The 13,830-nt window shown below is 41.8% G+C and overlaps 1 protein-coding gene across 1 annotated transcript; it reads left to right on the forward strand.

Moving 5' to 3' along the window:
* The first annotated feature begins 1,009 nt into the window (after nucleotides 1-1,009).
* NFKBIZ (NFKB inhibitor zeta) lies at nucleotides 1,010-11,709 on the forward strand. The gene is made up of 12 exons (XM_054045243.1): nucleotides 1,010-1,292; nucleotides 3,561-3,700; nucleotides 4,762-4,798; nucleotides 4,921-5,024; nucleotides 5,139-5,896; nucleotides 6,277-6,382; nucleotides 6,694-6,840; nucleotides 7,233-7,296; nucleotides 7,918-8,087; nucleotides 8,762-8,872; nucleotides 8,996-9,163; nucleotides 10,251-11,709. Exons 1-12 carry the CDS (start codon nucleotides 1,058-1,060, stop codon nucleotides 10,302-10,304), a joined length of 2,094 nt encoding a protein of 697 aa, XP_053901218.1. The 5' UTR covers nucleotides 1,010-1,057; the 3' UTR covers nucleotides 10,305-11,709.
* Nucleotides 11,710-13,830: the final 2,121 nt, after the last annotated feature.

The raw sequence follows: 13,830 nt of genomic DNA on the forward strand, positions 1-13,830 counted from the left end.
TTGAACAAGCTGTGTCTACACTGAGCGTTAGGTTGACATAGCTACAGCCTTCAAGTCTGTGGATTTTTCACATCTCTAAGCACAATAGCTATGTTGACCTAAAGATGAAGTGTTGACCAGACCTAAGAAATAGTGACAATAGCTACTTGCTATCAGTGCAGCATTATTGAGTGTGCTGTTGAATTGTACATGGTTCGGGAAAGGAGAAAAATCATTTTGCTGCATCTATAAAATCTATGACCTGATTTTGCAAACTTAAGGCTTACTGCAGTCAACAAGAATGCTCACACACGATAAGTCTGCTCATGGAAATATGTGAATTTTAAGCTTTATTTGACTACTGTGTTTCTGACATTGGTGTGAAAAGTTTGTATGGTAGCTGCTTTTGTTTTGTAGTTTACACTGCAAATTCTTCTACAGTTAGTCAGATTTGAGTGTACAGATTAAATACATGGTTCATTCCAAACAACCCTCCTCTTTCACCTGATAGCAAACAGAAAATTTGGGTAATGAAAAGTAATTCCTCTTCCTCCTTCCCCAGTTTGTTTATGTATCCTTGTGTGGTATCCAGTGTCATGTCAGATGGTCAAAAGTCGAAGTTCCCCCAAGCCCATGACTCAGTGGGTTGATGCGGTTATGATTAGCGGTGCACAGGCGAGGGATGTGGCTGTTGTCACTCTCTGACACTCAGCAGCCCGGAGCGTCTCCACCCAGCACGAAATGTCCGAGCGGGACAAACACTTGCTGTAGGAGCGGTGGGCTGTGCTGCTTCTGGCTAATGAGTCACCCACCAAAGCGCTGAAACCAGGCAGGCCGCGCTAACCAAGCGAGGCCCCGGAGCCAGCGGGGTATTGCCCAATCCTGGGCATTTACTGGAACTCCCGCCCCCGGCAGCGCATCACGCCCGGCCGCGGCCAATGGCCTGCGCGCCCGCTGCTTCCCCGCCGGGGCGGGGCTGCTATTAGAGCCGCTGCCCCCCCCTCCGCCTCCCACTCCTCGGCACCCTCGCTCAGCCCGCGGTGGCCGCTGCTGCTTCCCGCCAGTCTCCCCGAGGACTATGATCGTGGACAGCAACCGGGAGGCGCCGGCCGACGGCGACTCCGGCTCCATGAGCAGCCCCCTCAACCTGGCCTATTTCTATAGCGCCTCCCCCTACTCCAGCGATGGCAGCTGCTCGCCGGCTCACTCCGCCCCGGGGTCGCCCGGCTCCGACTCCGAGCTGTCCGTCAGCAGCGGCAGCAGTGGCGGCCGCAGGAGGGACTCCCTGGACGGCGTCCGCCAAGCCCTGCAAGGTACGCGCCGGCCCCCGCAGCCCTGCCCCGGAGAGAGACGCGCTGGCGCTGCCCTCCCCGTTGTTTTGCCCCCCCCCCCCGGGGGTTATTTATTAGCCGCAGCCGCTGCGAGCCTGGGGATGTAGAGCCAGCCCGTAACACGGGCCCCTCGAAGGCAAAGCCGAGCCTCAGCCTTCACCCGGGCACTGCAGGGGCACGGCCGCAGTCAGCCGAGCCAGCTGTGCGGCTGCGGCGCCGTGCCCTCCTCCGCCCCAGAGGTGGCTGCATTGCAAGGGCGCTGGATTGGCCACAGGGCTGTGTTGATCTTCCGAGGGGAAAAGTGCTGCTTCAAAGTCAGCCGTGCAACTGACGCTTGTGTACCTCCCAGGCGTCTCCTGCGGCTTATTTCCTCTTCTGAGGAAAGAGGCTCATGCTCACTTAAAATCCCTTGTGTTTCTATAGCACCTAGATCCCAAAGATGTAAGAAGCTGTGATGGGTAGAAGATCAAGTGTGCTGCTGTTTCCTTTTTTCTTTGCTGCCCCTTAATAATTTTTACATTTTATATTGAAGTGAGGAGGGGAGGGGTGTGTACAACCACTGTATAAAGCAAGTTGGTTACAACAAGGGATACTTTGAAAACGAACGGCTGCGAATTCATAACTGTTTGAGAATTGAAAGTAGGCTAGGAAGAAAGTTCTTTAGAAGAACTGTCATTTTGAAAACACCCTTCAAGTGGGGGAAGAAACTACTGTATATTTTGCACTGGATGATTCATCCTCTAGTCTAGTGCATCTTTTATAGGACAAAATCCTGTGAGCTCAGCAGAGCACCCTCAACAGCCTTTGCTCAGTAGATGGGGAGGGCACTTGGCACTTCATAGTAGGATGAGGCCCGTAGGGCCAGACTCTAATGCCCTTTACTCCTGGTAAGTAGCACCTTACCCCACAAGTAATCCCATTGACTTCAGTGGAATTCTGCATGTGGAGTAAGGGTATCAAAAGCTAGCCCTAGGAGATTTGTGTGCTTATCGCTGTATGTATTGGGATGTCAGTACAATCTGGAAACAGCGTTTCATCTACAGTGGTTGGTTTAAAACAAGTCCTTGAAAATGTTTGCTCCTCCATTTTAATGTAGCACACTCTAACTATTTGATGTATTTGCATTATGTCCTTCCTCCCTCCCCAAATAATCTTAAACTCCTCCCCCCCCCTTCCCCTATAGGTTTGATTTGTATCTGGTTGGATTTATTTTCCATAAGATTTTTGTTTGTTGAAAACATTTTTAACCATATAAGCACAATCTTAATAATCTTGTTTATATTGTCTTTTTAAAAACGAAAAATCTTCATTGTGGGTAGGAGTGACCTGTCAGCCTGTTTTCCTCTTCATACCTCCACTCAAAGGCCCTGCTTCTGGTTAAGGAAAGCTGGGGCTCTTGGACTGCTCGCTGGGATGAGGTGCTTTGAAGACCATAGAGAGACTCCTACTTGACATCAGTGGTCTTTGACTCAAGCCCTTTATTTCCTCTTTCCCAGACAGAAATCCCAGCTCCTGCTGGCCAGGGAAATTTGGATCTCCAGTTAAGACTTCAGTATATAGATTTTTATAGACTAGATTCTGTACTTTCCTTATCAGGTCACATAACTTCCTTTTGCAAGTCGAATGCCTTAGGTCATCATTTCCTGTCTTCCACTTCTGTTTTTGTAGCTTCAAAACTGATTTAATTTTAAAGAGGATGTGAGACAGAAGAGGTCAGGCCGGAAGTGTCACAGTTGTATTGTACTTCTAACAAAGCAAGTTTTCTTTCTTAAAGCTTCAGTTTCAGTCACTATGGAGATAACAAACACAAGTAATTCTGAAAATTATTATACAGACTCCTGTAGCATTTTGACATCTAGTATTTTTTTATATGTAATAGATTGTGGCAGGAGACAGGTTTTTTTTGTTTTTTTTGTTCCTGCGTTTGTACAGTGCCTATGAGTGGGGTCCTGCTCTGTGGCTGGGGCTTCTAGCCACTATGATGCTGATGTGTTATGTTATTTCCAGCTTCTTTACCAATAAGAGTTGGGGTTTGGAAGACTCCGGAGAAATAAAATTCAGACAGGTTATATTCTTCTGAAACACTGGCTGGCAAGGTTCTGTGCAATATATTTTTATGTCAAAGGACTGTCTGCATTTTCAGTTGAAAGCAGAGTTTCAAGTTATTTTCCACAGTTGTTTCTTGATTTGCCTCCTTGGGTCAGGATTGTGCCGATACATTAATTTTGTTTTTGTTTTGTTTCTCAACAGCTGAACACCACATGGGGGGAGGAAAGCAGCACAGAGGACCTTTCCAAGGGGTTCGTGTAAAAAATTCAGTGAAGGAGCTCCTATTGCACATTAGAAGCAACAAACAGATGCCCTCAGGCCATGTTGCCGATGAATTCAAGGTAATTCAGTATTTTTGATGGTATGGGTCAAATTCAGCTCTGGCGTAAGTGAGTTCAGCTCTGAATGAACAGATGTACCACCTGATCACACTAAAACCAAATTTGGCTCCTTGCTGATATCCATATGAGCAGAGGTATTTTTCTCTCCCAAAATAGGAGGAGGGAAGAGGTTGTGGTTGGGAGGTAATTGGAAAGAAGCCAGCAGGTGGTTTCACTGTGCTTGCAAAAAGAGACACATTTTGAAAGTCTTTTTTGCTTACAAAACTTTATTTTCCAAATGGAGCACACATAAACACACACTTACATTTGAAACTCTGAAAACTCACTGTGCAGTTTGATAGAATTCTGGAAAGGGTTGAGGGGCATGGCGTTCTGAGAAGGGAACTATTATTTAATTGCTTGTCAGAGCTGATGGCCTGCTCAGTGCTATACAGGACTCGAGTGAAGGTGGGTGGGTGGTGTGTTCCCTGAGGAGCCTGCAATCCAATAGACAGAAACAGGAAATGAGACATTGGGAAGCCCAGAGAGAGGAATATCTTCGTGTGTCTTGATTTTGATTTTGTTTGTTTTTGTTATGGACATCCCATAAGAATCTTCAGGAGCGATTCTCTTATGGAAAAGCCCTATAGAAATTAATAGGGATGAAACTGATGGGTTTCAACGGAATTTTCTCTGATCCTATGGGATTTAATAGAATGTATAGGTTTTTTTTGAACCACTGTATCAGATTCTATAGCCCAGATATAATTCTGGTACATTCTATAAGATGGTTCAAAAAGCCTATAGAAAGGTTATAATTTTCTCTAAAATTCTGTAGAACTCTTTCATAAGAGTAGGCTTAAAAATAAAGGATTTTTTTTCATCCAATCTGATGGAGATTAAAAAATGAAAATATGGTCAGGCCATCACCTGTTAGGGCTGCTTTAAGGGACAGGGGGATAGTTAGTGTTTGCATTTTTCTCTCTCTTTTTTTTTTTTTTAATTATTATTATTATTTAAAGAGCTGCTTTTAAATTGGTTTTGGCTTTTTTTTTTAAATAATGTGCTTATTTTCTACATAGGCACAAGCAGGATTGATGAACTACGAACAGTTTACAGGTACAAGTGTTCTTACTTTTGTATGCCTCTGCGCAATACCTGTATAAATATTTTAGAATATTTGCAAAGTAGATTGCAAGAGTAACCTAAAAACTGATTGTAAATGCATTTTCTTTGAACAGAGTTGAAGAACATACTCGCTCATAGTGGTAAAAGAAAGGCTCATGAGTCTCTCTGTGATGGACCCAGTTACAAAAGACCAGCTACTTTCCATTCTCACCTCTTGGTAAATACTTCTATAATATTTAACATTAAATTATTTTTCCACTTGGTTTGTGTAATAGGAAATGGTCAGCTAAATAAATTTTTTACATATTTTTTTGTTTTAATTTTTCTCCAGACACCACCACAAACACCAACCTCTATGGATAACATGGAGGATGCCCATAAAAATGAACCAAAACACGATAACGGTTCTGACATGCTTCAAAACATTATAAATATTAAGAACGAGTCAAATCCTGTTTCTCTGAACACAGTTCAGGTCAGCTGGCTGCACAGCATATCTAACCATAACTCACCAGTGGAACGATATCAGGATATCCAAGGGGCACAGGCTTTCTCCCCATCTGAGAAGTACCAAGCCTTCCAAGCGAATAGTCCCCAACAAATGCTGGATCCACCCCAGAATTACCAGTTTTCTTCCTCACAGACCCAGGATTTGCCACAGAAATATACTCAGGATTCATTACTGGAATATAGGCCATTTTCTGGCGATGACCAGTCCCCTACCTACCAACAGAATGTCTTTGAAAGCCATGAACTGCCGTATTGCCCAACCCAAAGTTTTGCATCTCTCTTGAATGATTCTGAACACTCGGAGAATATACTCCAGCCTCTAGCCACTGCCCCTCAGCAGTCCGATGTCAGTGCCCACGCTCAGAATTTCAGCCTAGTACCAAATAATAGCTGTAGTACACTTGATGGACACAATTCATCTCTGGCTACTCTGAATGTCTCTCTACAACACCGAGGAATTGTCAGAAACACGACACAACTGGGCAAGTCATTCTTTCAGTGGCAAGTGGAACAGGAAGAGAACAAACTGGCCAACATCTCTCAAGAGCAGATCCTTGCAAAAGACTCGGATGGGGACACGTGAGTATTGTTTATTTTACCACTGCTAAAATAGAAGTGTGTGGATTGTTTATGCTTGACTGTCTGTGGATTGTTCAGTTGGAATGGGATTCCTTTCACGTATTAGCAGTGGGTGCATATTGAGAATGTGATGGCTTCTCCTATTAAATAAAGGTGGTACAGTAATATTGCCGGTACCCAGTATTCCATATGATTTCACTGTTCTAGAGTCTGGTGTAGATCATTGCTTACATGAATTAAAACGAAAGCACAAATTGCATGCCATCATTGAATGTGGAATGCTTGTAGCATATATATCCTGCACTTGTATTTCTCTAGTGCTACGTCCCCCATTTGCACAGTTAAATTGTAACTCTCTGTATTTGTGCCCCTCCCTGCAGGTTCCTTCACATTGCTGTTGCCCAGGGCCGACGGGCTCTTTCCTATGTTCTTGCCAGAAAGATGGCTGCTCTGCACATGTTGGATATTAAAGAACATAATGGCCAGGTGAGGTTCTCCATGTCCCAGCCTCTTGTATGTGCTTCCAAATGCTTTACATTTCCAAGCCCTAATCCAAATGCGGTGGAATGCTTGTTAATATTAAACCTGAGGTTGAGCCTGCATGCCACCTTGGGCTGTCACCAGTTCAGTGGATTACCCAGAACCAGTAACATTCTGTTCTTGGAGTTGTTTGTCCAAGCTTCCCAGTGTCCATAAACATTGTTTTATTAATAGTTTTGTATTGGGGATATTTTTAGTTCCCATTTCCTGGTAGATAACAGCTGACTAATATGTTAACTTTTTCTCAATATTTGCAGAGTGCCTTTCAGGTGGCCGTAGCGGCCAATCAGCATCTTATTGTCCAGGACCTGGTTAGCTTGGGGGCCCAAGTGAACACCACAGACTGCTGGGGTAGAACGCCATTGCATGTTTGTGCTGAGAAGGGGCATTCCCAAGTCCTTCAGGTAAGAGTCAGAAAGGCTGTGAAGCTTTTCCCTTTGCCTTCCTCCCAATCCCTAATGGCTTTACAGTCTTGTATGACCCTTCCCAGAAGATTCTGAAAACAGTCCTCTGCGCTGCCAAAGTATTGTCAACAAGCTTTTATAAATATACCTCTTACGCTAATGGCCTAAAACCTGCAGCTTGCTCTAAGATGATCTACAGTGTATTAGGCCATTACTGTGGAATCCTGTAGTACCTTTTTATTTAAAAAGAAAGGAAAAAGAGTATTCTCTTTTAATATTATTGTTTCCTTTTTTATTCCCAACACACTGTTGTAGCAAGGTGTCATAAATGCTTTAATTACCAATATGTCTTTTGGATTGAACTAATGAGTACTTCATCCCCACTTTTGCAGGCAATCCAGAAGGGAGCCGTTGGAAGTAGTCAGTATGTGGCCCTTGAGGCGACAAACTATGATGGTGAGCAGCTATGAGTGTGTGTTTTTTAAATCCAGAGTTGCTGGGTCTTGTGTTTCGTAGCCGCTGACACACATGCTACACTGGGCAAAAAGCAATACAGCTAGGGGCATCAAGTGTTTCTTTCCCATCTAAAGATAATTGTGATTGGCATATCAGCTAGGTTTTCCTAAGCAAGTAGAAACTGTTAGTTTCTATGAACTTACTTTCTTGGATTCTGCACTACTTCCACATTAACTCTGGTGGATAGATGTTTAAAACGTACATCTATCTAGTTCTAATCTAATAACTGGTGTGGCTGAATATCGAGGAAAGAATAAGGAATACAGAGCAAAGGAATTAACCATCAATTCAGCTGAAAGCTGTTTAATTGAAACTTGCTCTGTTAACAGTTTGGTCTAAAGTACATTTTATAACACAGTCTTCTGAAAATCAGTTCTTCCATTAGTCACCTGCCGGGAACTGGTTACTGTTTAACCCCTGACATCACAAACACAGAGCAGCACAAGGACATCTGGTGTTAGTCAGAAAAGTGGAACCACAGAAGGGAGCCCCTTTTGAAACAAGCTGCCTGTCCAGTGGTTCTTTACTGTTTGCTCATTGAATTTTTTTTTTAATTTTAAGGGTTCACAGCTTTGCACTGTGCAGTGCTGGCCCATAACGCTGTGGTGCACGAACTCCGGAACAGTCAGCCGCCACACTCTCCTGAAGTCCAAGAGCTTCTGTTGAAAAACAAGAGCCTGGTGGACACCATCAAAGCTCTGATCCAAATGGGAGCCTCTGTCGAAGCAAAAGTAAGAGCAATAATTCCTTAACTGGGGACTGACTGGTCTCGAGAGAACTGTCCAAGTGAAAAGAATCACTTATTACAAATGAAGCAGAGCTAATAAAAAAAAGCATCAAAGCACAGTAGGATCTAATTTATGTGATTGGAATAGGAATATTACATTTATTCAGGCCAGACAGTGCTAACGATGCATATTGGGAGAGGGGAGTGACAGCTTAATTTTGAGATGAACTAATTTTTGCTGTGCTGGTAATTCTGTCTTATGAAAAGGGAAAGTCATTGGAAGCAGTGTGATATATCCATAATAACTAGACACTAGTTTTGCACCATTCTTGACATTTGAATTTGAGTTAAATGCTGATCCTGTATCCAGTTCAAGTGTATAGTGGGCCAGTTTGTCAGCTGGTGAAAATTTGGCATATCTCCCTTGCCTTCAGTAGAACTATGCCAATGTTAACGCCAGCTGAGGGTCTGGAATATTTACTTTTAAGAAGAATTAACTCTGCTTTAATTTTGGATTAATTTTTAGGGTGTTCACGGAATTACAATACCAGTGGGGTGGGAAAGGCAGGTGTTGTTTCCCTTTGTTTTAAATATTCAGGTATGTTTGTGTTCTCACAGTGGAACCACCAAATGTCCAGCATGTAATACTGAAAGTTTTTTGCTTTCCTTTTTGGACAGGATGGTAAAAGTGGTCGCTCGGCTCTGCATTTGGCAGCAGAAGAAGCCAATCTGGAGCTTATTCGTTTCTTTTTGGATCTACCCAACTGCCTCTCTTTCGTTAACGCAAAGGTAGGGTATCTTTCTTGAATTCAGCAGTAGAGTAGAATGTTGTTGTATGGTAATGGCATTGTGTGTACACTGTGGTTCATAAACCTTCCTATCCTTAATAGTGTTACTCTCTTGATTCACTAGGCTTACAATGGCAACACAGCACTCCATGTGGCTGCCAGCCTGCAGTATCGGATGACTCAGTTGGATGCAGTTCGTCTGCTGATGCGAAAGGGAGCTGATCCAAGTGCTAGAAACTTGGAGAATGAACAACCAGTTCACCTGGTTCCTGATGGCCCTGTAGGAGAACAGGTAAAAAAAAAAAAAACCCCTTCAAATTCTTTCAATCCTTTTCCTGGGATTGTTGGCAACTGATACAACTGGAGGTCCTGGATGGGAGACGTAGCTATCAACACATTTGAGTTCTCATTAAGATGAGACCCTCCCTGTCTTCTTTCCTAAGAGAGCAGAATAGTGTGACCATTCTGAATAAGACAATTGAGTATTCCAATAGCCCTATCCCCTCATTGCAATGCTCTTCTAATTGCTACATGCTAAATGTAAAGCTTGAAGCAATTAAAAGTTGAAGTTGCTTGGGGAGTCGCAAGGCTAGTAGCGTAGACAGTGATAGGCTGATCTTGGTTTCAGGAATGGTCGTTGGCTCTTCAGAAATGTGAATTGAATTTTTTTTGAGTCTAGCAGTTCAGTTTGCTTATCTCTGAATCACACAGCAGATTTGCTATATTTGTACACCTCTAGACTCTTCAATACAGTGGGACTGTTTTTTGTAGGACCAAGATTTGGCTCAATCCAATTACCCTGAGCATTCCCTTAAATAATTAAATAGTAATCTTTAAAAAATATATTAAAAATACAGTTTCCTTTAAAATCTAAATTTTTAGGTTCAGGATCATGTGTAGTTTTAACATGTCAGATGCACAGAATTCTAGAAGGTACTTGTAGCATTTATTTTGTCTCTCATAGCTTTTTATTGTAGAACCAATATTTAGCTTTTTTTTTCTCCCCAGTGTCATAACTTCATAGCATATAAGGCCCAAACTTATGAATATGGGCTAGTTCTTGATTTTTTTATTATTTGTATTGTGGTGGCACCTAGAAGCCCCAGCCAGGACTAGGACCCACTATGCTAGATGCTCATAACAAAAGCTTATAATCTAAGCAAGTATTTAAGTAATTCTGACCTCATTTACAGTGGCATAAATCATTTAATGTTCAGGTAAATCACTGAAATGAATGGGCTCAGACTCTAAGCTATTAGCAAACAAAAGGGGACATCAGTTTGGGTTTGTTGTTTTTTTCTGACTTTAGAATGATTCAGTATGGGAGGGTGCATATTAATCTTTGTGTCTCTCTCTCTCTCTCTCTCTCTTTTCTTCAGATACGACGTATCCTGAAGGGGAAGGCAGTTCAGCAAAGAGCTTCACCATATTAAACTCCATGTGTTTTGGAGTTCAGTACACTCACTGTCAGTTAGGCAGTCCTAATGTATCTGTAAATAGACCATTTGCCCTGTGGAGGCAAATGTGAGTTGTTTCTATGAAACAAAAGTATTTAGTTCACTATCATATAGTGGGTTATGTTAACAATTCAAATTCCTCTGAACAGATGGGAATGTTCCATACCCAGGTGTCTGAATACCTGGATTTAATAGCTGTGGCAAGCTGACTTATTTAAACAGTTTAACTAGTTTTGAGGCAAAGACGATTGTATTGAAGGTTTCTTTTTGTATTTAGATAGGTATGAGATAAATGGCAACAATGTTAAGTTTGTTCGTTTTTTAATAACACAAATATTAACTTATGGAGAAAAACTAATATTAATTTTAGAGGCCAGCAGAATATTTATATTTCTCAGTAGCTTTTTTCCAGTCTTATGCTGTACTGTGTATAAATCAGTAGCATTATCATGCTAGTCTGTAGTTCTTTGTAATTTGCTTGAAGTAAACTAAAAAAACACAAGTGTTTCAAATGTAGAACTTTGTATTGTGGATTGCACATTGAATTCTAATATTATGCTTGTACAAATAAATGAATTTCATTATGTATGATTGTGGGGGCAAAGAGTACAGTGAAGATGAATTGTCACTGACACTTGTATACATCCATCAGAGTTATTAACAGGAAATGAAATGCCATAACTAAATGACTAAGCGTGATCCTACTCCCAGTGAAATCTGTGGGGACAGTATCAGGCCCTGTATGCATGCACCAGCACAGGACTCTTTCATCTTAACAGTGGGAGAAATATCCCTATCTATTCAGTGTATATATTTTCCTCACATGCTTTAATAAATATGGCCCTGATTCAGGCAAGTTCTTAAGCACATATTGCTTAACTCCCTCCCTAGTCAGTGAAATACTTAAATATCAGTTTAAACCCCTCATTGATTTCAATTTAAATACTTTTGCTATGTATTTTTCACTAAAGGTGAATACTTTCAACAGTTAAGTCCTATGTTTTTACCTTATAAGCATAGTGGATAGCCAAGTTATATTTGAAGCTAACATTGTTTTGTTTTAAGAATAATTGACTATTATTGCAAAATGTTTACTAATGATGCTGTATAAACATGCTCTGTCGGAAAGAATTTCATGTTTCCAAAGTGATCCAGTGTGTACAATAATCCAGTTTGTTCTTACATTCTTTGCTCTAACTGTTCTTGCATCACATGTGATTCTCTTCCATAGCCATGTAACTAACTTGGGATAATCTGATCACATTGTTTGACAAAGTATGTCTTGTAGACAAGTTAATTGGAGAAATCTGGTATCCTCAAATGTAGCTGTGATGCATAGCCCCTAAATTCTCATGTACAGTTTCAAATAAATCTGTTAATCCAAAAATGTTGGGTTGTGGTGTATTTGTTACTAATAACTTGGTTTTGATGAAATATTTTGACTTCTTCCTGGTACACTCTATTGTTACTGCTGGGATCTGGGAGGGCTACCCATTTAGCAGGCTGTTTGAACACAATAGTGCAATTGTTACATGACCAATCCTTCCTCATAGGCAAAGAGCCCTCTCTTCTTCTACATTTATACTCTGTGATGCTTTGGCACCTTAGCCAACCTCCTATCTCCTTCCCTGGACCTTTTCCTCTTGATACTCCATCCTTTCTTCCCTATGGCTCCTGTAGTCCATTTGGTTCAACCGTTTGATTTCATTCCACTGGCATCAGTTGTGCTCTCTATAATGAGAAGTTCTAGCAGATTTGTCCCAATTATGCCAGGGTGCTGTTTGGGGCAAGGTACTCTGCCAGTGCCTTCTTCAGGAACTGGGGCCTCTTAAGGACTACTCCTGCAAGGCAGATGCTGCTTCACTCAATGGGAGTGAGGGTGGGAGGAGGCCAAGTATCAACCAGTGGAAAAGGAAATCTCAAATGGTAATGGAGACTTGAAGCAGAGTAAAATTCACAGCTAGTGTAGGTGGACATAACTGCCGAAGTCCATGAAGTTGCACCTGGATAAGCCAATGAATTTAACCTAGAGTCTCCTGGTCACAAGTGTTTGTAGGGGAAGTATGTGTGTCTTGAGAGGCTCTGATCTATAGACACCCTAAAGTCAAAAGGTGTGTCCACATCTGCCAGTAATGTATCTAAAGTTTCTCAGCTGATCTCTTGATCTGGGAGAGAAAGAGAGTGTTCATTTCTGTGAGGATACTGCTCATGTTCTGTCCCACTTCAGTGCCACTTTAATTAATCTGTGGTTTAAGACAACATATTGGAATGCCTTCTCTGAGGGCATTACTAGCTAGCTCACGCAGCAAGCGAGCAAAGTACTTTTTGAGGGTGATAGAATGTAGCTATAATATAGTAAGTGCTTGGGTATAAGGTCAGTACTACAGATGGCCCAGTGAGAGCCTTATTCAGTTCCATATCAATGATACTTGCATTGGAGGGATACTTTTTTGGAATTAAGGTTTTGGCCAGAAAACCCTCAGGGAGAAATTCAATATTTGATAAAACTTTATTTTGTATCCAGAATTATTTCATTATCTCCAAGGCTAAGTATACAATTTAACAAAAAAGAACCTAGCTCCAAATAGAACTAACTTATTTTTTCTTACATAAAATTGGAAGGTAATTTGTGTGTGTGTGAGAGAGAGAGAGATACTATGGAATAGGCAAAGGTTAGAGGTTATCCTTTTTATTAAAGTAAGAAACTTTAGGAATTGACTTGGATAGCAGGTGGGCAACATTTGCCTGAAACCTTGCACTCCATTAGTAGGTGTTGATACTGCTGGGAAAGGGTTAAGGTAGGTTTTACTGATTCATTGGTACAAATGCCTTGTTATCTCACCTGGATATAATGGACGGGGGAAAGAGGATCTAGGTTGGGGCTTGAGCAGTATTGAGAAAGGAATGCTAGTAAACTGGGAGAGAAGGATTGAGCTAAACTTTATCCCCAGATTGTTGAATTCTTTGGCTAACAAAGCCAAATCCTGGAAAGGAGTGAGTTTGGACTTGTGGACCATGGGGTAGGTACAGGTTGGGAAAGGTGCCTGCTCATAATGTTCTAGAAATATGGCTCTGCTTTGAAGCATTTCCCACATCTGTCATCTATTTTGTGTTTGTATCAAGAAACCATAGACTGAGTGTACACCCTTTGGGTGGCTGGGTATGGCAGCAGCAACTTCAAAATGTGCAACATGGATGTTTTGTTTCTCTGGTAACAGCAGCATGCTTATCTGGTTGCCTTTGTTTATGCTAACAAATACAATCCTGGAGAAGGGAAGAGCTGATGATGGGTAGAGCAGTACTGGAAATAAGGGGTCAGAACTGGGAAAGCTGAATTTAATTGCCTTGGCCTGTCAGGTTATTCAAACCATCATCACCTTTCACCTTCTTTAGGAGTTTTAGTGGCAGACTTGGTCTGAGGTAATATTAAAACCTTTCCTGCTTGGACAACTTTGTTGCCTTTATGTACAAACTGTTTCCAATATCCCTAACTCCCACCTTT

The sequence above is a fragment of the Malaclemys terrapin genome, chromosome 1, assembly GCF_027887155.1.
Source record: "Malaclemys terrapin pileata isolate rMalTer1 chromosome 1, rMalTer1.hap1, whole genome shotgun sequence".
NCBI lineage: Eukaryota > Metazoa > Chordata > Testudines > Emydidae > Malaclemys > Malaclemys terrapin.

Coding starts and splice junctions, on each gene's coding strand:
- NFKBIZ (XM_054045243.1), top strand. CDS start 1,058: ATGATCGTGGACAGCAACCGGGAGGCGCCGGCCGACGGCGACTCCGGC. Junction 7,297..7,917: donor TGAGGCGACAAACTATGATG/GTGAGCAGCTAT, acceptor TTTAATTTTAAG/GGTTCACAGCTTTGCACTGT. Junction 8,873..8,995: donor TCTCTTTCGTTAACGCAAAG/GTAGGGTATCTT, acceptor TTGATTCACTAG/GCTTACAATGGCAACACAGC.